The 27623-nt window shown below is 42.6% G+C and overlaps 1 protein-coding gene across 2 annotated transcripts; it reads left to right on the top strand.

Moving 5' to 3' along the window:
- Positions 1 to 27533, top strand: RAB23 (RAB23, member RAS oncogene family). 2 transcript variants are annotated; one of them, XR_008711673.1, is made up of 8 exons: positions 1 to 220; positions 6689 to 6908; positions 9533 to 9618; positions 18877 to 19033; positions 21004 to 21086; positions 22338 to 22430; positions 24218 to 24418; positions 27092 to 27533. XR_008711673.1 is itself a non-coding variant. In XM_055571812.1 (7 exons), the coding sequence occupies exons 2-7, from the start codon at positions 6754 to 6756 to the stop codon at positions 24355 to 24357; spliced, it is 714 nt and encodes a 237-aa protein (XP_055427787.1). In that variant the 5' UTR covers positions 2 to 220; positions 6689 to 6753; the 3' UTR covers positions 24358 to 26209. The 2 variants fall into 2 exon arrangements, 1 of the variants encoding a protein (XP_055427787.1); XM_055571812.1 differs by lacking the exon at positions 27092 to 27533 and having other exon boundaries at positions 2 to 220; positions 24218 to 26209.
- Positions 27534 to 27623: the final 90 nt, after the last annotated feature.

Here is a 27623-nt window from a genome sequence, read left to right as displayed (position 1 = left end):
GCCCGCTCCCGGCTCTTCCCGGCGAGGTACTGAGCACCACCCGTTCCGAGCCCTGCTGCCAGTAAAGTTCCCGAAGCATCACAGTCACCCGTAAAGAGCGAAGAAGGCACGAGCCGGCCGGACGCCCAGCCGGGGGCCGGCGCGCGCGGACGCGGCGAGGCGGCGGTTGCGCCGCGCCCCGGAGGAGCTGTGGCGCCGGGCGGCGGGCGGCGCGGGGAGGGTGAGTAGCGGCTCGCGCCCGGGCCGGCGGCCGCACTCCTCGCCCTCGTCGCGGCCCGGGGCCTGCGCAGGGGCGCGGCGGGGCCTCCAAGCCGGGCGCTCGCTCCCACCCGGCCGCCGCGCGCACGCCTGGAGCCCCCGGCCCCCGTCTCCCCGCCCCTCCCAGCGCCCCAGTCTCCCCGCGCTCCTGGCGCCCCGCGTGTCCCCGGCTCCCTCGTCTCCCCGCTCTCCCTTCTCCCCGCGCTCCCCCGGCCCCCGCGTCTCCCCGCGCCCCGGTCTTCCTGGACGTGGCGGGCCGTTCAGTGCCGGTCGGGGATGGTTGGGAAAGGGCCTCAGCCCACCCTGGCTTCCAGACCGGGTCCAGGCAGCGGGCCCCTCCCTGCCCGGCCGCACCCTGCCCGGGGTGTTGCCGGGGCGCCCCTGGAATACGGATGAACCGGCTGCGCGCTCCCCTTGACACCGGGCGCGGCAGAGTCGCTTCCCATGGGGCCCCCAGGCTCGGGACCCTTAGAGTGTGATAGGGGGACAGCTTCACTGTCACGGCCCGGGCAAGTGACTTTACAGTCTGAGAAGGACTGTTTACGTCTCTATATTTCATACAGGTCAGGATATCTTCCAGGTAACTTCGGTGAACCTGAGGTTTTTCATGTTTAAGTATAATCATAACGTGTTGAAGTACAGGCAGTGATGGAAAAACCACTGTTTTGATCATTGAGTTAACTCTTCCTTTTCTAATGTATTGGACTGCTGTTGATTGTAAACTTAAACTTGGGAATATAACACATATACACAGTATTACTGTCAAGCTTTTAAGATATTATACTTAGAATTATACTTTCTAAGAACTTGATTGTGTTGGTTCTTTTTAGTCTGTAGAGAAGTGAGTGGCTGATGATAATCACAAAGGTCAGCCTGCCTGTGTTAAGATCTAATTCCACTTATTTTTCTTTATATTTTATTCTTTTAAACGTTATCATGTGATAAAGTGGACTTTGTTGGGGAGTGTGCAGTTCTGTGAATTTTAGATTCATGTAACCACTATAATAGAATATGGAACAGTTCTGTCACCTCCAACCACTCACGCTGTCTGTCCTCTCATAAACTCCCCCTTATTCCAACCCCTGGCAATTACTGATCTTCTCTAGAATGTCATGTAAATGGAATCGTACAACATGTAAGCTTTTTTCACTCAGTACAATGCCTTTGAGATTCCTTCAAGTTGCTGCATGTATCAACGTATCCTTTTTTGTTACTGAGGAGTATTCTGGTAGATGGATATGCATCCGCTGGAGGACGTTGGATTGTTTCTAGTTTATGGTGACTATAGCTGCTGTAATCATTCCTGTGCAGGTTTTTGTGTGAACATAAGTTTTTGTTTCTCTGCTGCTGCTGTTGCTGCTAAGTCGCTTCAGTCGTGTAGGACTGTGCGATCCCATAGACGGCAGCCCACCAGGCTCCCCCGTCCCTGGGATTCTCCAGGCAAGAACACTGGAGTGGGTTGCCATTTCCTTCTTCAATGCATGAAAGTGAAAAGTGAAAGTGAAGTCGCTTAGTCGGTCCGACTCCCAGCGACCCCATGGACTGCAGCCTTCCAGGCTCCTCCGTCCATGGGATTTGCCAAGCAAGAGTACTGGAGTGGGTTGCCATTGCCTATCATCAGCCAAATGTTTGTGGGGCTTTTTGGAAAGTAAAAGAGAGAAAACTTACCATAGGAGTTTTAAGACTTTCCAGTCAAGGGAAATTCATGCTACTGCTGCTGCTAAGTCGCTTCAGTCGTGTCCGACTCTGTGCGATCCCATAGACGGCAGCCCACCAGGCTCCCCCGTCCCTGGGATTCTCCAGGCAAGAACACTGGAGTGGGTTGCCATTTTGTTTCTCTAGGGTACTGCTAAGATTGGCGTTGTAGGATCACATAAAGTATGTTTAACTTTATAAGAAACGGTCACACAGGTTTCCAGAGTGCCTATCATTTTGCATTCTCACCAGCAAAATGTGAGAGTTCCAGTTGCTCCACTTCCTGTCTAGCACTTGGTGTGGTCAGATTTTTTAATTTAGCCATTCTGATAGGCATATAGTGGTAATGGCAACCCACTCCTGTATTCTTGCCTGGGAAATCTCATGGACAGAATGTGAGCCTGGTGGGCTGCAGTCTGTGGGGTCGCAAAGAGTAGGATGCAGCAACGGAGCCCAGTGTGTCTTTAACTAATGGCCAAAGCTGTTGAGTATCTTTTTGTGTGCTTACCTGGCATATATAATCTTGGGTGAATATCTGGCCAAGACTTTTACCTATTTTTAAATTTGGTAGTTTCTTATGTTGACTTTTAAAGGTTCTTTATATGCTCTGGATACAAATTGTTAGGTATGTTTTGCAACTATTTTCTTGCAGTCTATAACTTGTTTTATTGTTTTAACAGGATCTTTCACAGAGCTGATATTTTTAATTTTGATGAAATCTAATTTATCTATATTTCCTTTTGTACATCTTTTGGTAGCATGTCTAAGAATTTTGCCTAATCCCAGGTCAAGAAGGTTTTCACCTTCTAGATATTAAAGTTTTACATTTAGATCTATAATCTATTTTGAATTATTTATATAAGGTGTGAGATTTAGGGGAAGGTTTACTTTTTTGCATATGAAGTCCAGTTGTTCCATCACAATTTGTTGAAAAGACTCCCTTGTCTCCATTTAATAGTTTTGCATTTTTGTCAAACATCAATTAGCTGTATTTGCGTGGGTCTATTTTTGGGCCCTCTTTTGTATTGGGCCTGTGCTGTGTTGATTTCTGTATCTTTCTCTTTGCCAGTATCACTCTTTCTTCATGAATGTAGCTTTATAGTGTCTTAAAATTGGGTGGTATGATTTTCTCCAACTTTCAGTCACTTCAGTCAGTCAGTCATGTCTGAATTTGATTCATATCAAAGAATTTCGTTTTGGGAGGATGCTATTGTAAATATCATTTAAATTTTTTTTGGCTTCAAATTGTACCTTGTTAGGATATTAGAAATACAGTTCAGTCTTATGTGTTACTCTTGTATCCTGTGTCCTTGCTGAATTCATGTACTAGTTTCAGGATTGTTTGATTCCTTGGAGAATCCATAGACAACCATGTCATCTGTAAATAGGGATAGTTTTTCCCCAGTCTGTAAGCACTATGTGTATTTTTGTTGCTATTGCTCTGGCTATGCCTAATGATAAACCGGAGTAGTGAGAATGAACATCCTTACCTTGTTCTCACTCTAAGGGGGAAAGCAGTCTGTCTTTCAGAATTAATTAAGTATGATGTTAGCTGTATGTTTTTCTGTGTGTTTTTTTTAATAGATGCCCTTTATCAGGCTGAAAAATTCCCCTTCTCTTTCTAGTTTGCTGAGAAATTTTCTCACAAATGGATGTTGAATTTTGTTAAATATTTCCTCAGCATTAGTTGATATGGTGATGGGGTTTTCCTTCTTTACTGTGTTAATGTGGTGGATTGCATTGATATTTTAATGTTGAAACAGCCTTGCATTCCCAAGTAAAGCCTATTTGGTCCTAGTTATTCTTTTTGTGCATTGCTGGATGTGATTTACTCATATTTTGTTCAAGATTTTTGCATTATGTTCATGAGGGGCTGTCTGTCTGGTTTTCTTTTTTGTACTGTCTTTGTGTGGTGCTGGTATCAAGATAATGCTGGCTTTATAAAATAAGTTAGGGGATGTATCCTTCTCTTCTATATTCTGGGGGGATTGTGTATCATTCTTGAAATGTTTGGTAGAATTCTTCAGTGAAATCACCTGAGCTTGGAGCTTTCTTTTTGAGCTTTTAAAGTTACAGATTTTATTTTCCTAATAGTTATATCAATTTTATTGATTTCTTCTCTTTATTATTTCCATCCTTTTGCTTGCTTTGGGTTTATTTTGCACTTGTTTTTCCAGTTTTTTTTTTTTTGTTTTTTTTTTTAAGGGTCAGATTTAATTCTTTGGTATAAGCATGAAACTGTTATTGATAGCACTTGTTTTTCCAGTTTTTTTGAGGTGGGAGCTTAGGTTATTGCTTTGAGACTTCTTCGTTTCTAAGGTAAGCATTTCAGTTCAGTTCAGTTCAGTCACTCAGTCGTGTCCGACTCTTTGCAACCCCATGAATCGCAGCACGCCAGGCCTCCCTGTCCATCACCAACTCCCGGAGTTCACTCAGACTCACGTCCATCGAGTCAGTGATGCCATCCAGCCATCTCATCCTCTGTCGTCCCCTTCTCCTCCTGCCCCCAATCCCTCCCAGCATCAGAGTCTTTTCCAATGAGTCAACTCATCGCATGAGGTGGCCAAAGTACTGGAGATTCAGCTTTAGCATCATTCCTTCCAAAGAAATCCCAGGGCTGATCTCCTTCAGAATGGACTGGTTGGATCTCCTTGCAGTCCAAGGGACTCTATTTAGTGCTGTAAATTTTCTCTCTCAGCACTAAGTTAGCTGTGTCCAACAAATTTTTGACACTTTGTATTTTCATTTTATTTCAATTCAGTTATTTTTAAAATTTCTCTTGAGCTTCTGCTTTGGCCCATGGATTGTTGAGAAATCTGTTTTTAGTTTCCAAATGCTTGGAGACTTTCCTGTTATCTTTCTGTTACTGACTTCTAGTTTGATCCCACTGTGGTCTCTTTATTTTAATTTTTTTGAGGGTTGTTTGATGGCCTAGACTATGTCCTATCTTGATACATGTTCAGTGGGTGCTTGAAGAATGTTCTGCTGTTGTGTGGACAGCTCTATAAATGTCAATTACATTCTGCTATTTTTATGGTGTTTTTATAATTTCATTTTGTTTTATCATGTTTTCTAGTATTTTTGGGTATTTCTTTGTGTAACTTGTTTAGCTGTGTAGATAATGTATCACAGTCTATTGGTGTCAGCATTTTACAAGCCCAAGCGAAGTATAGAAACCTTACCTCCCTTCACATCCTTTTGTCCTCTCCCATGTATAAAGAATTGTCTTAAATGTGTTCTCTACCTATATTGAAAACCACATCGAACAGTATTATGATTTTTCTTTCAACTGCCACATGTAATATAGAACATTCAAGAGGATAAGTCTTTCTGTATTTATCCATATTTTTGCTTCTGTCATCTTTCTTTGGTTCTGATATTTTAGGTTGTTTTAATAATTTAATTATGTCTTAAGTGGAGACCTAGAACTTGTACTTTAACAAGTACTTTTAGATGCTTCTTAAATCATGCAAGTTTATGGAGCACTAGAGCCAGTTACTGAGTCTCCATTAGGGACAAAGAAAGGAATGCTCTTCACATTTCAGACATGTTTTGTGTAGTGGTTGTATAAATGAATTTTTAGTTCAGGTAGCTAGAATATAATAGTTAAGTAGGTAGGAACTTGAATAGCATTAATAATTTTAAGAAATGTGAAAAAATTAGCCCTCTGTTCTAAGGGTCTAGACAGTTCATTCAGTCTAAAATGCAAACAGTACACGTACTACTGCTTCCATTGTGTGAATAACTATAACTAGTCTGAAAGTAATGGAGAAGGCAACGGCACCCCACTCCAGTACTCGCCTGGAAAATCCCATGGACGGATGAGCCTGGTAGGCTGTAGTTCATGGGGTCGCTAAGAGTCGGACACGACTGAGCGACTTCACTTTCACTTTTCACTTTCCTGCATTGGAGAAGGAAATGGCAACCCACTCCAGTGTTCTTGCCTGGAGAATTCCAGGGACAGGGGATCCTGGTGGGCTGCCATCTATGGGATCGCACAGAGTCGGACACGACTGAAGTGACTTAGCAGTAGCAGCAGTCTGAAAGTAAAGAAAAAAAGTATGCTGTAAGATTATGGGTAATGGATTCATTGTAGCCTTAATACTAAAGTGCTGTAACTAACGAGCTGGATGCTGTCACTTGGTTGCATAGTATTACACAAGACCTACCTTTTGGGTGCGGATCTAGGGATGTTAATTATCACCTGTGAGGATGATGAGCAGTTTCCTTAGACTTTGTATTTGTTTCCCATTTGGTGTTAACTATGGAGGATTTCTTCTGGTATATGAGACTACCATTTTTTGAATGCTTAACTTTCACTGTGCTAAGTGCTTTATATGTATCAATCAATGATCCTGTGAGGTTAAATATCTTCAGAAAACTGAAGCTTGAAGAGGATAAGCAATAACTTCACAAAGAGCACAGAACCAGTAAAAGGCAACTTTAAATCAGGCCTCAACTCTAAAGCCCATAGTCTTTATCGGCTAATTTTTGTGAAAGGCAGAATCTACTCATTTATCACTACCTGAAAGTCATACATTGTGCTATTGATAAGGATTCAAAAGTGAATATTATTGTCTCTCTTTTCAGATAATTTAAGTTAAATGAACAGAATGGGGAGGGGGGCCCTTCATCATGGAAACAAATTCTTGGAATTCAGTTTGATTATTTCTTGATAAAATAATTATAGCTTATTTTTATGTCATGAAAAGAATAATTTCATTTTAAACCACAGGTTTGAGAGAGAAGATCTGATCACCTGGAATTAAAGTTGGCACAGAAACCTTTTCAACTCCAAAAATGTTGGAGGAAGATATGGAAGTGGCCATCAAGATGGTGGTTGTAGGGAACGGTGCAGTTGGAAAGTCAAGTATGATTCAGCGGTATTGCAAAGGCATTTTTACAAAAGACTACAAGAAAACCATTGGAGTTGATTTTTTGGAGCGACAAATCCAGTATGTACTTGGCCACTTTATCCTCTGGGTTTTGGTTTGTGAGCAGTGTCGGATGACGGTGTCGGAACGACGGTGACTGGTTACCGCACAAACGCTAGGCGTCCGGCGGCAGCGATGTTCAGTCACTCCCTCCCTCGTGTGTCCTCACCGTCTTTCTCCCCCGTCCTCCATCTCTCCCTTTCCTCTCTCATTTTTCTTCTTTTTTGCTACCCTTCTCCCTTCTCTCTGTTTCTACTTATATCTGTTTTATATTTATTGGTGGCACCTCGGGCACATTTTTAAAAGTTTTACTGATGATTTGGTTGTGTTGGGCCTCAGTTGTGGCGCACGGACTCTGGGTGCAGCACGTGGGCTCAGTCGCTCCGTGGCTTGTGGACCTTGGTTCCCTGACCAGGGTTAAGCCCGTGTCGCCTGTGCTGCCAGTCGGATTGTTAACCACCAGGCCACAGGGACATCCCATCGTGGGCACTTCTTAGATAGAAAGTAGTGCTTGATTCTGCTGAGATTTCTGTCCACAATTTTATTTGGAAGGAAAGTTAACTTTCACAGTAATTTTCATCTCTTATATATTAAGGGATCTGTTTGTATAATCTTCTCTTTTTAAAACTGGACAGGACTATGTAGAAGTTAGAGAATTAATAATTTATTTTTACTTTAAAGAAATAAGAGAAGGATTTGAGGGGATTAAATACGTCTGTGAAAAGGAAATCCAGTTCTAAAACACATCAAAGTAACAGTTTTTGTCCTTAGTCCTGAGAACTTTTGAGGTTATTTTAAATTGTAGGAGACAAACTAAAATTTATCACAGAGAAATAAGTAACATTAAACAAATCTGACGTAACTGTCCCAGACACTAGCATCAGAGATAATTGTGTTCATTGTTGTAAAAATTGTTGAATTTATAATCTGTTCACCCTCTTTCTAAAAATATTTCTGTTTTTGCTTCCTTTCTTAGGTGTCTTAAGAGGATTCATTTTAAATCTTGATGATGTTTATTTTTGTACTTGTTATCTGGACCAAATTAATATTTTAAGTATATAGTTGACCCTCATTATTTGTAGATTCCATGTTAATATTTTAAGTATGCAGTTAGTTACTTCTCATTATTTGTGGACTTTGTATGTTCAGATTCACTACCTGCTAAAATGTATTTGCAGCCCCAGACTCGGGACCCCATTAATGGACACGCACAGAGCCTCAAAACATTTGCGTCACCTGCACACACAGATCTGGTTGAGGCTGAACAAGACGACCTCCATCTTTTTGTTTCATCTCTCATAAGTACATAAGTGGCCTTTTCCTGTTCTGTTTTTGTGTGTCTTGTTGGTTTTGCTGTTTAAAACGGCCCCAAGCCTAGAACTGAAGTGCTGTCTGGTGAGCTGTGATGTGCCTCATGGAGTAGACACATGTGTTAGATAAGCTTCTTTCAAGTACCAGTAATAGTGCTGTTGGCCATGAGTTCAAAGTTGATGAATCAACAATATATATTAAATAAGGTGTCTTTAAACAGAACAGTGCGGAAAAAGAAGTTATATATTGATTGGTTGATGCAGTTGTAACCAGGAGCTTGAAGGCCCCTTGCTGGGTATTTTCGCTCAGCTGTGGTTCAGGACTTGCTGACTGGCTGTTGGCAGTGGCCCTATAAAAGGACTGCTGCCTGTAAGTAAGACGGCGGGTGCACGCAACAGCGTCTGTGTTAAGGGGCCCGCGCAGTGAGCTGCTGCGTCCTCTCTCTCCGGTCTCCGTGTTAGAGTAGGGCGGCCGGAGGCGGCAGCTGACCTGAGGAAGCTCTCTCAGGACAGGCCAGGATCCTGTGGACACCAGCCTCCACAGACGCTCAGTTCCATGTACAAGATGGCATAGTGTTTGCATTTAACCTTCACACGTGCTCCCATAGACTTTCATTATCTCCACATCACTTATAACATCTAATACAAGGTAAATGCTGCGTGAGTAGTTGCTGGGCACATGGCATGTTCAAGTTTTGCTTTTTGGAACTTTCTAGAGTTTTTCCCACATATTTTTAAAAAATAGTTTTATTTATTTCTGGCTGTGCTGGGTCTTTGTTGCTGAGTGGGCTTTTTTCTAGTTGCGGTGCGTGGGCTTCTCATCGAGGAGGCTTCTCATGTGCGGCACTAGGCTCTAGGGCGTGACTTCCGCGGTTGTGGCGCGCGGGCTCGGAAGTTCCGGCTCCTGGTTCTGGAGCACAGGCTCCATAGTGTGATTTGCAGGCTCAGTGGCTCTGCTGCCCGTGGGATCTCCCAGGATAAGGGATCGGACCCATGTCTTCTTTACCACTGAGCCACCCGAGAAGCCCTCCAAATATATTCTGTCTGTGGGTAGTTGAATCTGCAGGTGTGGGCCCTTCTGATGCTAGTCCTAGAGCCACCTCTATCTGTGACTGTTGTTGAAGGAAGAAACACAACAGGTAACTCCAAATCGTGTAAAGTGACAGCGTTAGGGGGTGTCTTTCACCCTTTACTCTCACTGTGGTTAATGGTATCAGCACTAAAAAGCACTTAGACTTTTTCAGATTGACGCCCACAATGTAGTTTTAATACCTCCAGATTTTAAAAATAAAGACATTTCCTTTGCATATAAAATAAATTCATCTCTTGTTTCAGAGTTAATGATGAAGACGTCAGGCTCATGTTATGGGATACAGCAGGTCAGGAGGAGTTTGATGCGATAACCAAGGCCTACTATCGAGGTAAATTGTGGATGTCTTTAGTCTGTTTGGATGTGTTCTTTTGGCTGAACAAAAAATTTTGCCTTTTTTGTTCCCCATAGAAGGATTTCTCTTTAAGAATATTTAAATTAATTCCAAAGTATTTTTGAAAACCCCAGGCCCTTATTCTTATAAAGATCTCGTTGGGTGGTAAATAATACTTTATACTATAGACTGTTTGTGTCTGCCTTAGAATTACATGACTCATATAGGCACTCCCAGACCTAGTAAGTCAGAAACTATGAAATGTCTTCTCTGACTCCAGGGAAATGACTCTGTAGTCAGAGAATGGAAACTACTATAAGAAAAAGGAAAACTCCGGCAAACAAAATGGCATTTTGTTATGACATTAGTGTGTGTGGGTAAAGCCTTTTCAGGGCTGCACAAATTCAGAGAAGTATGAGGTACAAGTGAAAGGAAAGAGCTACCATGACAGGATCTAAGACTAAATTGTGGGCAGAATTCCCCTTTTTACCTATCTAGCTTTTTTCTCTAAATTCTCAGTATATAATGTATTCTTTTTGTGAGAAATAAATAGGTTGGTTTATTTCTTTTTAAGCTTTTAACACTGTGATTTGTCAGTATTACTTTTTCATTAGTGTGGTTATTTTTTGAGAAAGTAATTACCGTTATGTATTTCTAATAAGACAAGTTTGTGTGAGTCTACAATTATTTCAAAATAAAGTTAAAAAAAGAACTGGTCAAATGTGAAAAATGATTTTATTTGTATATGAATAAAAAGGAGAAAATGTTGCAATTGTACATTAAGGATATCATTTGGGTCCCTAATTTAAAGAAAAAGACCAGGTAGCTAAAAATATTTTAATTTCCACTGCAGTTGAGGTTATAATCCTTTTTCCAGTTTTTGCCATAAGACTGTGTTCATTATTATCTTAATTTTTTTAACATGGCTCATCGAGTTTGTCACAGACTTCTTGTTTTAACTTGTTCAGTTTAGTTCAGTCGCTCAGTTGTGTCCAACTGTTTGTGACCCCATGGACTGCAGCATGCCAGGCTTCCCTGTCCATCACCAACTCCTGGAGTTTACTCAGACTCTTGTCCATTGAGTCAGTGATGCCATCCAACCATCTCATCCTCTCTTGTCCCCTTCTCCTCCTGCCTTCAACCTTTCCCAGCGTCAGGGTCTTTTCAAATGAGTCAGTTCTTGGCATCAGGTGGCCAAAGTATTGGAGCTTCAGTTTCAGCATCAGTCCTTCCAATGAACATTCAGGACTGATCTCCTTTAGGATGGACTGGTTAGATCTCCTTGCAGTCCAAGGGACTCTCAAGAGTCTTCTCCAACACCGCAGTTCAAAAGCATCAATTCTTTGGTGCTCAGCATGCTTCATGGTCCAACTCTCACATCCATACATGACTGCGGAAAAACCATAGCTTTCACTAGATGGACCTTTGTTGGCAAAGTAATGTCTCTGCTTTTGAATATGCTATCTAGGTTGGTCATAACTTTTCTTCCAAGGAGCAAATGTCTTTTAATTTCGTGGCTGCAGTCACCATCTGCAGTGGTTTTGGAGCCCAAGAAAATAAAATCTGTCACTGTTTCCCTTGTTTCCCTATCTATTTGCCGTGAAGTGATGGGACTGGATGCCATGATCTTCATTTCTGGAATGTTGAGTTTTAAGCCAGCTTTTTCACTCTCCTCTATGACTTTCATCAAGAGGCTCTTTAGTTTCTCTTCCTGCCCTAAGGATCATGTCATCTGCATATCTGAGGTTATTGATATTTCTCTTGACAATCTTGATTCCAGCTTGTGCTGCATCCAGCCCAGCATTTCTCATGATGTACTCTGCATATATCATCCATTTCTCTTTCATATGTTTACAAAAGACATTCTTTGCCAGAAACTAAAAAGAGAGCCCGTAATTATTAGTATTTACATCTTAATGGAAGGACTGACTGATGCTGAAGCTGAAATTCCAGTACTTTGGCCACCTCATGTGAAGAGTTGACTCACTGGAAAAGACTGATGCTGGGAGGGATTGGGGGCAGGAGGAGAAGGGGACGACAGAGGATGAGATGGCTGGATGGCATCACTGACTCGATGGACGTGAGTCTGAGTGAACTCCAGGAGTTGGTGATGGACAGGGAGGCATGGTGTGCTGTGATTCATGGGGTCGCAAAGAGTCGGACACAACTGAACGACTGAACTGAACATTTTAATTTACTATGGGTGATACTCAAATTTCTTTTCCCTTTGTTTCATTTGGACTACAAGGCTTTAAACAGATTTAATCTCCCTGTATTTAATGTTTTAAAGCTATCATAAGTGTATACATAGATCTGTTAAAAGCTTTTCTTAAAATGTAACTTTTTTTAGCCAGCTCTGTTAAAATGGCAGAGGGTGGATACTGAACCAGGTCTTAAGCCTTAGCTTTTTTCCCCTCACATCCCTATTTGAATTAAGGAACAAATAGTGGCAACATTATGTCAATTTGACATACTGGACATTCTTTTATGCTTTTTTTTGAGGCTCCATAAGAATGCTTTTGGCTACTGACAGCAGAAAATAGATTTCAGACTGACTTATTTACCGTCTGTTGACTTGTTAGTGGGAGTAGCTTTCAGTTGCGGTTTGTTGGGACGGTAGCCTCGCTAATCTCCGGGCTGGCACCCTCCCCATGTGGGGTTCCTCCTCATGTTGATTTTCCTCTAGGCTGCAGGGTTACAGTGCTTTGTTCACATCCTTGGGGACCCAAAGTTACTTCCCACAACTGTGCATCAAAAGTCCAGAGCTTTTATCTGATCAGACCACCTTTGACCAGATTACAGTGAGAAGTCAGAGGAAGGTGATTAACTTAATCGGCTTGGTGCATATGTGGCCCCCTCCAGGGCAGTAGGGTTGGCTGCCTAAACTGTAGGCTGCTGTTCAGAGAGGGAGAGGTGTTCTTAGAGGCAGGGGCGCAGGATGACAGTTGGCACCAGGTAACATCTGCTTCTAGTGTAGATTCCAGTGATGATTTAATTAAGCAGAAATAAAGAGTAGGGAGAAAAGGTAAGGTGGGCAGAATGAGTTCAGATGGAGATTCAGTGACTGAAACACTATGCCTTAAAAAATTATGACCTACTAATTTTTATTCTAAAAATGTGTTATTCAAGATACATAAAAATTATATTTAAAAAAAATTACTATAATTCATTTAAAAGACCTATTACAGCACGATTGTTGCTCCAGGGGATCAGAGTACTGGCTTAATTGCACAGTGAGGCATGTGGAAACATGATTTCCTTGTCAGTAGGTTAGAACAGAGCGCAGATCATATTAGGAAGTCTTTAGCATCCCAGATGACTCCTCTTAAACTCTTAAGAAAGTCCACCCTTGGCAATAGAAACCATACTTAGAAAGTTGCATACAACATAAAAGAGATTTTCATTACAGTTTTTTACTGTGACTTGGTTCTCAGGAAAAAAAAAAAAAAAGGCTTCTGACTAAATATATGGAAATGAGGTTTTAGACTTAAGACCTGTTATTTGAGATTATGCACATAAATAGCTGAGTGCTAGGAATTGATGCTTTTGAACTAGGGTGTTGGAGAAGACTCTTGAGAGTCCCTTGGACTGCAAGGAGATCCAGCCAGTCCATCCTGAAGGAAATCAGTCCTGAATGTGCATTGGCAGGACTGATGCTAAAGCTGAAACTCTGATACTTTGGCCACCTGATGCGAAGAGCCAACTCATTGGAAAAGACCCTGATGCTGGGAAAGATTTAAGGCAGGAGGAGAAGAGGACAACAGAGGATGAGGTGGTTGGATGGTGTCACCAACTCAGTAGACATGGGTTTGAGCAAGCTCTGGGAGTTGGTAATGGACAGGGAAGCCTGGTGTGCTGCTGTCCATGGGGTTGCAAAGAGTCGGACATGACTGAGCGACTCTACTGAACTGACATAAGTAGAAGAAAACACTTATTTTCTTAAAAAAACACTTTATTTCACAAATATAAATGAATATAAATTGCTGGAAATTGAATAGCTCTGGACAAGAAACTGGTTGTAAGTTATAATTATAAACACAAGAATTAAGGAATAACAGAATTAGATTGCAAGTGTCCGGTTTGTTTTGAAGTTACATGAGCATGGAATCTGTGACAAATTGGTTCATTGAATAATTTGTGTACTTTAGGTTATAAAGTGTCAAAAAGAATAGGGGCCAGCATTTTAAATTCTTAGTAATATCTATAATAGTGTTTTTAAAGCCTTGTGATTCCGACTGGCCTTTTCCAGTGTTCTCTAGAGCGGTGTTTCTTCAACTTGCTGTGCCCAGGAATCCCCTGGGGAGCTCATTAAAATGCAGCCTGACTTCCCTAGATCTGCGGGTGGCTCCAAGAGCCTGCTTTCCCACCGCCTCCCAGGCGGCACTGATGCTGCTCAGCAGCCACTCTGGACCAGCCTGCAGACCATCTTGTAGTATCTGTCAGTGGTTTGAGGACAGAATTAACTCTGCATATTATGTATCTTGGAGAGTATTTTCTGAATTGTATTAAAATATGGTGACTTTTTTGGAATGATCTTGTTAATGAGGAATAAACACTTGCTATTGGTGATCTTGTCATTGACACCAGAAATTTATTCAGAGCTCCGTATTCTGATCTGTGCATAAGTGAGGTAGTCTATTAACTGTTAGAAGTGATCCATTTATGGGTGGTTTACTGTTATCTATGATATTGAAGAAACTTTTCCAGTGCTCCAGTTTTTAGGAAGTACTGAAGGTATGTTGAATAATAGGAAAATAAAGGTCTTTGTAAAATATATGGATAGTACTGAAGGTATGTTGAATAATAGGAAAATAAAGGTCTTTGTAAAATATATGGATAGAAGACACTAGCTGCCTTTCAGTGTCAACAACAGAGAAATTAAAACATTAACTTTACCAAAGATGTTTAGCACTAACAGAGCTAGAGTTGGAGGAAGAAAAAGAATGGAGAGCAGCATGGGGTCATCTTATTTTATTTTTTTATGGTCATTTAAAAATTAAATGTAGTTATAATTGATATATGGCAGAAAACAACACAATATTAGAAAGCATTCATCCTCCAATGTAAAATAAACACATTAAAAAAAGTAGTTACAATTGTTATGCTGGAGAGGCATCACTCCTGAAGGTAGGAAAACGCAGCTCTGTGTCTCGCCCCCTCTTTATGTGTGCATGGATGGAGGAGCCTGGTGGTCTGCCATCTGTGGGGTCGCACAGAGTCGGACACGACTGATGCAGCTTAGCAGCAGCAGCAGGCGGTAGGAGGAAAAGGCCTTTCCTCGACAATACCCTCAGCTCATGTCTCTTCTGCCCACTCTTTCTTTAACTTTATATTGGAGTGTAGCTGATTAACAGTGTCATGATAGTTTCAGATGAATAGCGAAGGGATTTAGCCATGCATGTACATGTACCCATTCTCTCCCAGACTCACCTCCCATCCAGGCCAACTCCTGGTCACTCTTAAATAATTTTTCTCAGCTGCCTCAGTGATTTCTAGTCATAAACATATCTCAATTAAGTAGTAGGAATAGCCAGATAATGTAAGTTAAATCTCTTTTTCTCTGGGACAGGCCTTGTGGTCTGGGAGGGGAATGCGGATGGCTTCACTCCCAGCTCCTCCCGAGCGGGCCAGGCCTTGAGGCCCCTGGAGCGGGCACGGAGCAGGGTGGCAGGGTGGTGTGGTGCCGGGGCCTCTGTGTGCCGATGGTGGCCGGTGCTTCTCTGGGACTTTGTCCTGTCTTCCTCGGTGCTTCCCGGTCTTGGGGGACAAATGTGCCCTTGATTCTGCCCGCTGACTGCCTTTTTGTGGGAGTCAGTGCTGCACGGCCATCTTGCCTGGTGCCAGCTCCCAGTGCCCCGAAGTGGCCCTGCTGGACGTGGTTGAAGTGATCCGCTGGCTTACGTCCTGCGCGTGGCTCAGCTCGGCCCGCGTGAGACCCTCGCGCGCTGTCGCTGCTGCTGTGGGTGGAGGCACAGTCGCCCCGCAGAGGCAGCTCTTCTCTGCTGGTGCCATCCGCTTGGATGCGGGCAGTGCTGCTTTAAGGAAATCCTTCGAGAATCTTCTGCCTTTCCACTTCTTCTCAATTCTTAAAAAAATCCTTGAAGAGCTTAAGGGAGTTCCAGACTTGTATAATAGCTTTGTAGCCATTTTCTCTGTAAGTTTGGCAAATAACGATCTTCTCACACACATTTTGGAATCTGGTATTTGTCATTTGTTTTGTCAGTACCTCAGTCAAAATTCTGTAAGAGTCTTCTTTTAGTTTATTTTTTGTATCTTTTAGAAAGGACTTTTTTTTGTTTGTTTAGCTTTTTGGGTTTTCCGTAGCCATGAAAGACGCTTACTCCTTGGAAGGAAAGTTACGACCAACCTAGACAGCATATTGAAAAGCAGAGACATTACTTTGCCAACAAAGGTCCGTCTAGTCAAGGCTGTGGTTTTTCCTGTGGTCATGTATGGATGTGAGAGTTGGACTGTGGAGAAAGCTGAGCACCGAAGAATTGATGCTTTTGAACTGTGGTGTTGGAGAAGACTCCTGAGAGTCCCTTGGACTGCAAAGGAGATCCAACCAGTCCATCCTAAAGGAGATCAGTCCTGAGTGTTCTTTGGAAGGACTGATGCTAAAGCTAAAACTCCAATACTTTGGCCACCTGATGAGAAGAGTTGACTCATTGGAAAAGACCCTAATGCTGGGAGGGATTGGGGGCAGGAGGAGAAGGGGACGACAGAGGATGAGATGGCTGAATGGCATCACTGACTCGATGGACATGAGTCTGAGTGAACTCCAGGAGTTGGTGATGGACAGGGAGGCCTGGCGTGCTGCGATTCATGGGGTCGCAAAGAGTCGGACACGACTGAGCGACTGAACTGAACTGAACTGAGGGCTATTCAGTTGTTCAGTAGTTTCTCATTTAAAATTGGATAATTCTACTTTTCTCCTTTGGTTTGATACTCACACATTCTTTTTATTCTTAGGGTGATTCCCTTTAGCTTAAGATTCTGTCTTGGCTTACAAACCTGCCTCCACACACACACACCCACCCCCACACACACACGGGGTGGGTGTGGGGTGTAGAAGTGAGAATCCAGGGAAGGAAGGAGAGCCATCCTCAGAGGGTGCAGTGATGAGCCGGTTACTGCTGCAGGCAGCTGGGTGCCCACCCTAGTTAGGGGCCGGGGAGACAAGCTGAGGTTTTTACCCTCCCCCCCTCCTCCCCAGGCGTCAAGGCCTCACGGGGTGCACTAAAGCAGGGGTCCTCTGAGGCCTAGGCAGACGGGCACCCCTGCAGCCAGTGCTGGAGGTGAGAGGGGGACCCCCAGCTCTCCTGCGCCCACCTCCCTGTGGATTGATCGAGTCCAGGTCCCTCTTCCTCCTCCTCAGTGGGCACTGTGCCCCTTCCCAGTCCCGTGGGCTCTCTCCGCACAGCCCCCCACTAAAGAATTTTGTTTTATGGACAGACTTTTATACTTTGATCCTTGATTTTTTAAAAACAAAATTGTGCTTTTCTTAGTTAATCATCCTTACTGCCCTTATCTCTGGCGCTATCTGCTTAGATTTTTGTTGTTTGTTGGCTGTTTTTGTTTTGTTTACATACTTCTCTGAATGTTTGTTTGTTTTTTGTGACTGAAAGCTTGTATACTTGGAAATACCCTATTGGACCCTCAAATTTAAATGACACTTGACTGGATATAAAATTCTATGTTTAAAGCTAACAATTTTATTAACAAAGAATGGTTTCTTAAAGTATGAGTAAATAATGTTCTATTTATAGTTTAAGTAAATATGAGAGTTAAACATAAATTTATTGTCCAGTATGCTAGTGTGATCGCTTCAGTCTCTTTCTCCTTCAATTCTGAGGAAGTCTCGGGGTGTGTCTTATCAGTCTGCCTGTCCCCTAGCCCTGAGTTTTGCATAACGGATTTATTCTTTGGTTTCAAGCCTGTTGTAGTGGAGGGAAGCATCTGCTTTTCCGCCATAGTGAACTGCCAGGTTTTCCTTCATTAATTGTTCTTTGGCTTTCTACCAGATTCCCTCCGGGGATGAGCAGCTCTGTTTTGGCCTCAGAGTGTCCTGGTAGCCCGGTGTTTGTGTCTGGCTTCTGAGTGGCAGGAGACTCTAACACCTGAGGGCCTGGGAAGGAAGGCGCAGCAGTGAGGAGTCCTCTGGCTCAGGAGAGTTTTCTCTTGTCGCCTGCTTTTGTTACCAGGCTGCCTGATTCAAGAGCTAATCATTTGTCAAAACCCTCTTCCAGAAGATTGCTGCTTATTTTTAAAATTAGATATTATAACTTAATATGATAGTTGATGATTAAAATATTGTCAGTGAGTATGATATGGGAATTAAGTTGAACAGGATGAAAAACTAAAACTTTCTTCTTCTCTATTATATATAAATATTTTACTCTTGGCACTGCACTGGTTCTTTGGTGGGGCACTGGCTTCTCATTGCTGTGGCTTCTCTTATTTGGAGCATGTGGGGTCAGTAGTTCCAGCTCGTGGGCCCTAGAGCACGCAGGCTTTAGAGTTGGAGCATGTGGGGTCAGTAGTCATAGCCCGTGGGCCCTAGAGCACGCAGGCTTTAGAGTTGGAGCATGTGGGGTCAGTAGTCACAGCCCGTGGGCCCTAGAGCACGCAGGCTTTAGTAGCTGCGGTGCTTGAACTTGGTTGGTCCTCGGTATGGAATCTTCTCTGACCAGGGATTGAACCCCTGTTGCCTGCATTGGCAGGTGGATTCTTACCCACTGTGCCACCAGGGAAGTCTGGCATTGGTTCTTAAGTTGTGTTCTTCAGCATCATTGGTATTCTCCTAAAATAAAATAATACAGATTTTTTTAAAAATAAATAGAATGAGAAAATTGTGCTTTTTCTTAAATCTGCACTGAAGGAAATTAAGAAAAAAGTGACAGAGATTAACAGGAAGAATTTGGCAACAGCCTGTTATTCATGGCTAGTTTACTGTTCTCTCTGGCTCTTATGGTATCATTAAACGTATTAGTATTTTGTGGTATTTCGCAAGGAATGTGTATAATTTTGAGGGCACCTTGACACTTGCACAAATTTGAGAACCACTGTTCTTGGTAAAAATTGGTTCTTTGAAATGGAAAATAGAGTTTATATGTTAAAAAAATAAGCAGTGCTACAAAGATGAGTTCAACATTTACTTACATAAAAATCATTTTGAGTACATAAAAGTTGCCTGCACCCTGCATAGGACTGTTTCATTAATGTAAATAACATTTTTATTTTGTGACCTTACAGGAGCCCAGGCTTGTGTGCTTGTATTTTCTACCACAGACAGGGAATCTTTTGAAGCCATTTCCAGTTGGAGAGAGAAAGTGGTGGCTGAAGTTGGAGACATACCAACCGCACTCGTACAAAACAAGATCGATCTCCTGGATGACTCTTGTATAAAGAAGTAAGGTGGCTATTGTTGAGGGGGTGGTGGTAATTCTAGAAAGATAAAACCTATTTTATTTCTTTGTATAGACTTACAAAAGACAGGTTATACTTTAAATTTTCTGTGAGCTATTGTGTGACTGGTTTGAGTTTAAACAAGTTGACACTGAATCAGAAGTAAAGAAAATTAAAGGAATACATTTTGGAGGCCCTTTTAGAGTTCAAGGTCCTTGCAACTCAATCCAACTCTTTGTGTGAAGTCAAATCTAGACAGAGTATGAGTATTAACTCTATATGTTCTAGTATCCAGCATAAGTATGTTGATGAGTTTAAATAGGTAAGCAGTTTAAATTCACACTGTTTTGTATACTCAGTACCATTATGTTCACATGTGTGAACAGCATTTGGCATCCAGATAATTTCTCTCTGTAAGTATTAGTTTATTGCATTATTAACATTTTGCTGACTTTGAAAATAGTTGCTTGGTTGTTTCTTACCTTACCTTATTTTTTTTGGTATGTTCATTAGTCATCTGATGCTGTGTAACAAATTAGCCCAAAACTTAGTGGTTTAAGACAATGAATGTTATTTCATAGTTTTTGTGGGTCAAGAATTTGGGAGTGGCTTAGCTGGCTGGCTTCATTTTGGGTGTTTCATGAGGTTGCTGTCAAGATGCTGCTGGGGCCTTGTGGTCACTGGAAGGCTTGACTGGGACAGGGGGTCTGCTGTCAGGCTGGCACCCTTGCTTCGGTCCAGGCAGGAGGCCCCTCTCTTGAGCTGAGAGTGTCCTTATGGTGCGGCAGCCTCTGTCCCAGGCATGTGATCCCAGAGAGGGAAAGGCAGGAAAGCCGCAGTGCCTCTTAGGGTGCTTATGAGGGACTCGGAGTCACACACTGTTGTGTTATTGATGACACAGACCAGCTTGATTACAGGGAGGGGTAGTGTGGGCGGAGGAGTCACTGGGAACCCTTTTAAAGAATCAGCAGCTGTAATGAAACTAGAATTAGGGGTCCTCTCTCGGAGACACTTCAGCATACTGACTTTGGCTCAGGCAGCAAAGTAGTTTTGTAGCCAATAAGAGTCAAATAGGTAATGCAGTTAAGACTCTGGGAGTGTAATTAAATTCAAGTGTTTTTAAAAATGGAAGAGAGAAAATTAAAGTATTAGATAGATAAAAGTGATATTTAACTATTCTAAGACTAGAATTAGTGACTTTACGGAAAAGTGTCTTTTACAATTACAGTGAGATGTTTACCCCCCAAAAGCAATGACAACTGAAAATCCTCCTCGGGCACTGACCCCACCTTAACACTGACCCCCCCCACTCCAGACACTGACCCCCCCCCCGTCGGGCACTCACCCCACCTCAGACACTGACACCAGCCCCCCCCAGACACTGACCTCCCCGCCTCAGGTACTGACCCCCGACCTCGGGCACTGACCCCCCCCCCCCCGCTTCGGGCACTGACCCCCCCTCAGGCGCTCACCCCACCTCAGACACTGACCTCCCCCTTCAGGTACTGACGCCCCCACCTCAGGCACTGACCCCCCGGCCTCGGGTACTGACCCTCCACCTTGAGCACTGAGCCCCCCTCCCTTCGGCACTGACCCCCCCCTCAGGTACTGACTCCCCACCTTGGGCACCGACCCCCACTTCGGGCACTGACCCCCCCCCCCCTCGGGCACTGACACCCCCCCGTCCCTCCCCGGGCACTCATCCCACCTCAGACACTGACACTGCCCCCAGACACTGACCTCCCCGCCTCAGGTACTCACCCCCCCACCTCGGGCACTGACCCTCTCGCCTTGGGCACTGACCCTCCCCTCCTCGGGCACTGACTCCCCCCTCCTTGGGCACTGACCCCCCTCAGGCACTGACCCTCCCCCCTCAGGCACTGACCCCCCCCTCAGGCTGTATGCAGTAAATGTAGTAAAACAAGTGCTCAGAAAGTATCTTTACATGCATTTTTTTTTTAACTTGATGTGTAGTGAGGAAGCCGAGGCACTGGCAAAAAAGTTGAAGTTGAGATTCTACAGGACTTCAGTGAAGGAGGACCTGAATGTCAGTGAAGGTAAAGTGCCTTCTTAACACTAATGGCAAGACGTTTGTTTTTTCTTCTTATGCCTTTTCACTGTGTGGTTTGGAAATCATGTTTGTATTTTTTTTGGAGGGGGGGTGGGATTGTCTGATTAACTTTTTTTTTTTTTCTTCTTTATTTTTTTTATTTTATTTTACCTTTACAATATTGTATTGGTTTTGCCATATATCAAAATGAATCCGCATTCATGTTTGTATTTTTAGTGTTTTTATTTAGTTTTGCTTGCACCAGCCTTTGTTGCTGTGCAGGCACTTTCTCTAGCTGTGAGGAGCGGGCTGCCCTCTGGCTGCGTTGCACGGGCCATTGTGGAGGCTCCCCTCGTCGTGGAGCACTCTTGGGCGCAGGCTCAGCAGCTGTGATCACAGGCTTAGTTGCTCTGTGGTACATGGAATCTTCCCCAACCAGGAATCCAACTCGTGTCCCCTGAATTGGCAGGCGGATTCTTACCCACTGTGCCACCAAAGAAGTTCTAGAAGTCTTCTTTGTAATGAGAATAGGATTTTTCTCGTTGTTACATGTCATCAAGTAGTGTAAAGGCTTGATGCTGCTCTGGGTTTGAGTCCTTAGTTATTTATTAATGTCTTTGAATAGTTTACTCTAAAGCAGACTTCCAGTGGGCTTTTGTTCTGTTTTTTATCTTTAAAAATACAGCTGAGTGTGTGTGTGAGTATGTATGTGTGTTTTTCAAGCGTACCTTCTAAAGTTGCTGCATTGTCCTGGAACACAGCAGTGGACACCCGCTAGGTAGTTACAGCAACCTTAACTTGTATTTCCTACTTTCCGGGATTGGAGGAAGATGATGGTTATTTTTCTCATTCTGGAATTGCTACTTATTTTGTTAGATTGCAGCTTGATTGTTGCTTCAGTGTCCCAGGTAATACTTCTCACCTAAAGAAAGAGGCACCTTTTTAAGACTGAGTCAGATTAGTGTTGCTGAATATTAATTATTGTTCAGGTATACTTAAAACTAAAGAGCCAATGACTACAGTGTTATTTTATTTCTTTACTAATAAAATGCGTGTCCACTGTGTATTTATTGGTATTACCATCATAATTAGGTATTACTCAGATAATTTTTAGAAGTTGAATTTTTTTCAACTCATTTGTATACTTCTAATTTTAAATTTGTTTCATAAATATTATAATAAGTGATGTAAAATAACAGGTTTTATGTGCATAGATTATACTGATCTGGCAAGGTTTCTGGTTTTGTTTTCATTCCAGTTTTTAAATATTTGGCTGAAAAATATCTTCAAAAGCTTAAACAACAAATAGCTGAGAATCCAGAATCAATGCATTCAAGTAGTAACAAAATTGGTAAGTACCCAGAAAGTTTTAGCCCCATGTTTACCTGGCAAATTTATTTTCCATTCATTATCATATTTACTTTAAAGGATACAAAGGATACAGTATGCTCATTTCTTTAAAGAAATGTGAGATTATTAGGAGTATCAGCAGTCTTATTAAAGGTATATTGAGTTAAAAGATTTTACCTGAGGAATTTTCTAAAGGTCTCTCCTATTTGACTTGACAGTTGCCCTGTCTCGGCACCTTTTCCCTTTCCTGCCGCCTTGTTTAGTACCCAGCCTGATTTTAGCATGCGATGCCAGCAGAGTGTCGTGCTCGCCAGAGAGCAGGGACCACCTGCCCGTGTCTTGACTTTGGTCGGTGGATTTCTGGGAGGACAGGTACTAGTCCTGTCCTAAGGACCCTTGCCTGCACCCTCACCTACACATTCACACACGACATTTTCCTGACCTGTTTTAACTTTTCTTACTTCACCTTTTTTATTGCCTGTGTTCCTACTGTCAGACCCCGCACATGCTCCGACCCATGCCCGGGCTGTAGTGCCAAGCTGCTGTTGTGTCTGGTCTCCTGGGCCCACCCTGTCTCCTCCAGTCTGCTGACTAGAACCCTTTGCTAGATCCTGGTTGTGGAGTACATTGAGTGCAGGCTCGCCGCCTCCCAGCATTTGAAGACCGTGTGGGCCATCCTTCCTTCGCAGCCTCATGCCCCCTTCCATCACATACCTTGTTTACTGTTCCACTGAAGGCCCGCTGTTTCTTGAGTCTTCTCTTTTGCTCATGTTGGCTCTTCCGTCAAGAATGGCCTCCCCTTCCCATCTGTCTGGAACTGTGCATCCTTCGAGGTCTGTGTCCGAAGCTCTTGACTCTGGCTGGAGCACGGCCTTCACTTCTCTTAAACGATCAGAGACCTGAGTGCAGGGACTGTCCAGGGCCCAGTCCCTCCTTCCTGTCATTTGTCCTTTCTTACGAGTTAGATGTGGTTGACCCTTCCTTTGAGCTATCTGTGGGACCTCGCGTCTCTCTTGTGACACCTAACGTCGTGTCCTGCAGCATCGCTGCACCCCTCCGAGTGTACGCCTCTTGGGCAGGAACAGTCTTGGCTGTCATGGTATTGCCCAAAGTGTCTGTGGCAGTCTTGTGTATCACGGATGGTAAATAGCTCATGGATTGGAGATTACATTGTGGGACCCTCATAGTGCAAAATGAAAACTGTAACAGTTGAAAGTTTTTCTTTAGTTCATCCCTTTTGTCTTCTCATCACTTTGAGGATCTGCAGACCATTTGGCCATTGTTTTAGCCTGGAGAGAAACATCTGCCATCACTGCCAGCTCTTACATGTGTGGCGTCTTTATTAATATGACATATAACAAGACAGATGCTATTGAGGAAGTTCTATGATGTGAAGTTAGTAAGTGAAGCTATTAAAGTGATCCTACAGATTTCAAATTTCAAAAACCAGTTGTTACTGAAAAGAGGCAGAGGGATGTGCAGAGAGTGTCGCCTTTGGGCAGCAGAGGCAGGAAGGCCTCCATGCACTCTTGACCCCACGTGTGTGCCCAGCAGTGCTCTGCGGCTCTGAGGGACTGAGAGGGACAGACTTCACTGCCACCCTCCTGGTTCTTTTTGAACTTGAACTCTCTTATTGTCTATTAAAAATGGATGAAGTGAAAACAAAAGCTTCATATTGTAAATACTTGCAAATGTCGCTAATTTACTAAGAAGCTGGGAGCACAGTCTGAGTAGGTGAGCCTGCAGTCCATCAGTGTCAACATCTGTATTGTCCCTCACTTTTTCCAGGGGTCTTTAGCACGTCTGCTGGGAGTCACTTGGGTCAGAATTCAAGTACCCTCAATGGTGGAGATGTCATTAACCTCAGGCCCAACAGACAGAGGACCAAGAAAAACCGAAATCCTTTCAGCAGCTGTAGCATACCCTAACAGGCCTCAGGGAGGAGGAAATGGAATTACATTGTGCAGTAAGACACGTCCAGCTATCACGGTATGTTACACAGTGTTTCGCAGACTTTGCACCTAATTGGCTGTCTGAAAATTCACAGACTTAAACATTATTCTGCAGTGCTTTTCAGAATGGAGCAAGATCTCTGAAAAATTACTGCCCTGTGGACTCATTTTAATTTTTTTACATTAGACGAAGCTTCTCCTGTTATTGAAGGAATGATATAAGAAACATCAAAAACAGGTTTTGCTGAATTTGAAATGCAGAAACACATAAATGCCTAAATATATTGGTATAGATTTTAATATTAGGGGTCAAGGAAAGATAGCAGGCGTTCTTTTTCTGAAATTGGTCATCTAGCTTTTCTGGGAAATAATATTGACTCTGAATACTTACAAGAATAATATTGAAAGGCGAGCCCTAATCTTGCCAGACTGCATTAGTGTGTACTTTATGATGTTAGTTGTGCAATGTCTGTATATGTGGAACATGGAGGTGTGTACACACAGATCCCTGGTTCTGGAGTAAAGGAAGCTATGTGCAGTGTTTAAGGAAACATGGAATCTAACTTGTTCATTCATGAAACCGTTTATACACTTATGTGTATGTTCTAAGTTTTAATTTTCAAATGAGAAATTCCAGATATTTTGCAAAATGAGGTTGACTTTAAAAAGTGCTTTGTGCCAAAAATCTCATACCTAATTCTCAGTGCTTTACCAGAATTTATACTGTTGGTAATCTCTTTTAAAAGCAGCTTTCCTCTCTAACAGGGTAGATGAAAGAGGAGTGTAAGTGCGTTAGTGCTGGAGCCCCTCCCAGGTGGGCCTGGTCACGGGATCTTTTCCACGTCCCTGCACGTGGGTGGTGGGCTCGAGCTGGCAGCTGCAGGACCCCTGCCCTGGGCAGCGTGGCCACCCCACACCCGGCGCCTTTTGCTGTTGACAACACAATTCTGAACTTTTAGGATTATACTAGCAATTTTTTTAAACATACAAGAGGTGATTTTCTTTGTCTTAAACCACATTACCGATTTTATAATGCCCTGCAACTCTAAAGCTTCTTTTTGTTTACACATTTTTGTATGTTTTTTTCAGATTATAATTTTAAAATTTCTATAATCTTCAGTTTGTATAGAACTTTCTCAAGAGCTCTGTCAGCACCAAACACAAAGTAATTGTAGCAGAGCATACATTTTGTGGTTTGGACAGTAGCTTTCCAATGCAGATAAATAATTGCATGAACTGTACTAAAAGTGGTTATCATTCATCAATGACTTGTTTTTAACCCCTTGCAACATATACCTGGTCTTACAGGATTTAAAAATATGTGAAAATAACTTTTCTTAGAAAGTGTGTCACATTTTTAATTATTTGTACTAAATGCATAATGTCTTATATATTCCTTTTATATGTTTTCTCTTTTTTTTAAGTCTGCCATCTGCACCACCCTCATCCCCCTGTCCAGATTAATGTTGAGAACAGAATAGAATTTTTTAGGACATGTCTTTAAATGGTCAGGAGTGAATGTTTGCTTTTCCTAATATTGAAATAATCTGGCATTATCTATTTCAAAGTAATATAAAATCTTTATTTTTATGTCACCAGTTGTCACCACTCCCACTGCTGGCAGTGGGGTAGGTGTTGGGAGAAAACCCTGTTCCTGACGTTGGGTGCCCACTGGCAATTCATCTTCCCTTTTCTACTTTCTGGAAATACAGTCCCTTTAATTTTTGCACAAAATATATTTTTCAGCAGTCTTTATAGCAGAAAAATCATATGATATAAAATGTTGTAGTTCTATTTCACATTAATTAAATGTGGGTAAAAGTTTATTTTTCTATATAAAAAATGTGCTCTCTGATGATGGTTGCAGTTCCCTTGATATCTGTAATATAATCTTATGTAGTTTTATTTTTTTAAGGAGAACTGGGATCTTTGTTACACGTTTGAATTTTTAATTTGCAATTCTGTATTTTACCTAACCATAATTGGTTAATTTAAATAATTAAATAGGTCCTCAAATCAGTCCCAAGTTACTTTCGCAGTTTGTAAAATCTTCAAAATTGACACTACATTTTTTTGCTGAGACCTTTAATTCTTTTAAATAACTACTAATTTCTGAACCGTGGCTGCTGAAGAAATAAGGCCCCACCCAGGACACTGTGCATCTGTGCACTGATACGCTTTTCTACATCGTGGCTGGTCCTCAGCTGCGGTGTGGTTGCCTTGTCTCAGAATGCTCAGGATTCCTTTTCTTCTTTCAGTCTGCCTATTGAATTAATAGCATATAGAATAGCCCACATGAAGCAACAGAATTATATTAAATCAAGCTAAATGGTTTCCTATTTATCTGCCCAAAGTTGACAACACTCATGTACTTCTTAAAAACCGAGTGAAACTAACATTACCAAGACGAGCCCGTCCCACCATGGCCTGAGCACACGCTGGTCTGGGTGTCCCCGGAGCTGGCAGTGCCATGCGTGGGCAGGATCACTGAAGGGCCCCTCTGTGCCTGGAGTCCAGGCTGGGCTCTCCTCTGAGATCCTGGACTTGGCTGCAGGACCGGACATCCCAACTTAAAGACTGTCAGATTCTTGCCTCCTTTTAAACACCTTTCAAATAGTTGACTGGTAACTTGCTGAGGTACTCCCGTCACTAGGGTGTGTTTTTCTGGAAACAAAATGAACTGATCGGTGAAAATCTGTCCCACGTGCAGTCATCTGGAGAACAAGGCAGTCCTGGGCTGAACTGGAGTGAATGGGAAGGGGAGGATTCCCAGATGCTGAGAGTCTTTGAGAACTTGAGGAAAACCTGGTTGTCTGCTGATAAAGAAAAAGATGGAACAGAAAATCTTTTATCTCATAGTGAACCTGATGATAGCAAATGAGCTTGACAAATCAAGAGACTTTGCTACATTTATCAGTAAGAATTAATGTCTCCCATGAGAAGAGAGATTTACGTAAGGTGGACTTGGGCTGGCATTGAAACTACCATGAATGTCCTCAGAGTATAACTGCTTTTTATGAAAAGACATATAAATACATAAAACCAGTCTGGAGCTTGAGTGTTTTTTTTTTCCCCCAGTGTGAAAAAGTACCTACCTTTTAATGAAAACTGCATGTGATATATTCATCTTGAAGTATTTGGGGAAGGGGAAGTTTGTGTGTCAGTAACCACTAGCAGATCGTCTATAGTTGCGCCAAAAGAATCATCAGTACACTGGTTATCCTTGTTAGTGAACAAAATGC

Source organism: Bubalus kerabau, chromosome 3, assembly GCF_029407905.1.
Source record: "Bubalus kerabau isolate K-KA32 ecotype Philippines breed swamp buffalo chromosome 3, PCC_UOA_SB_1v2, whole genome shotgun sequence".
Classification (NCBI taxonomy): Eukaryota; Metazoa; Chordata; class Mammalia; order Artiodactyla; family Bovidae; genus Bubalus; species Bubalus kerabau.
This window is presented reverse-complemented; position numbering and strand designations above follow the sequence as displayed.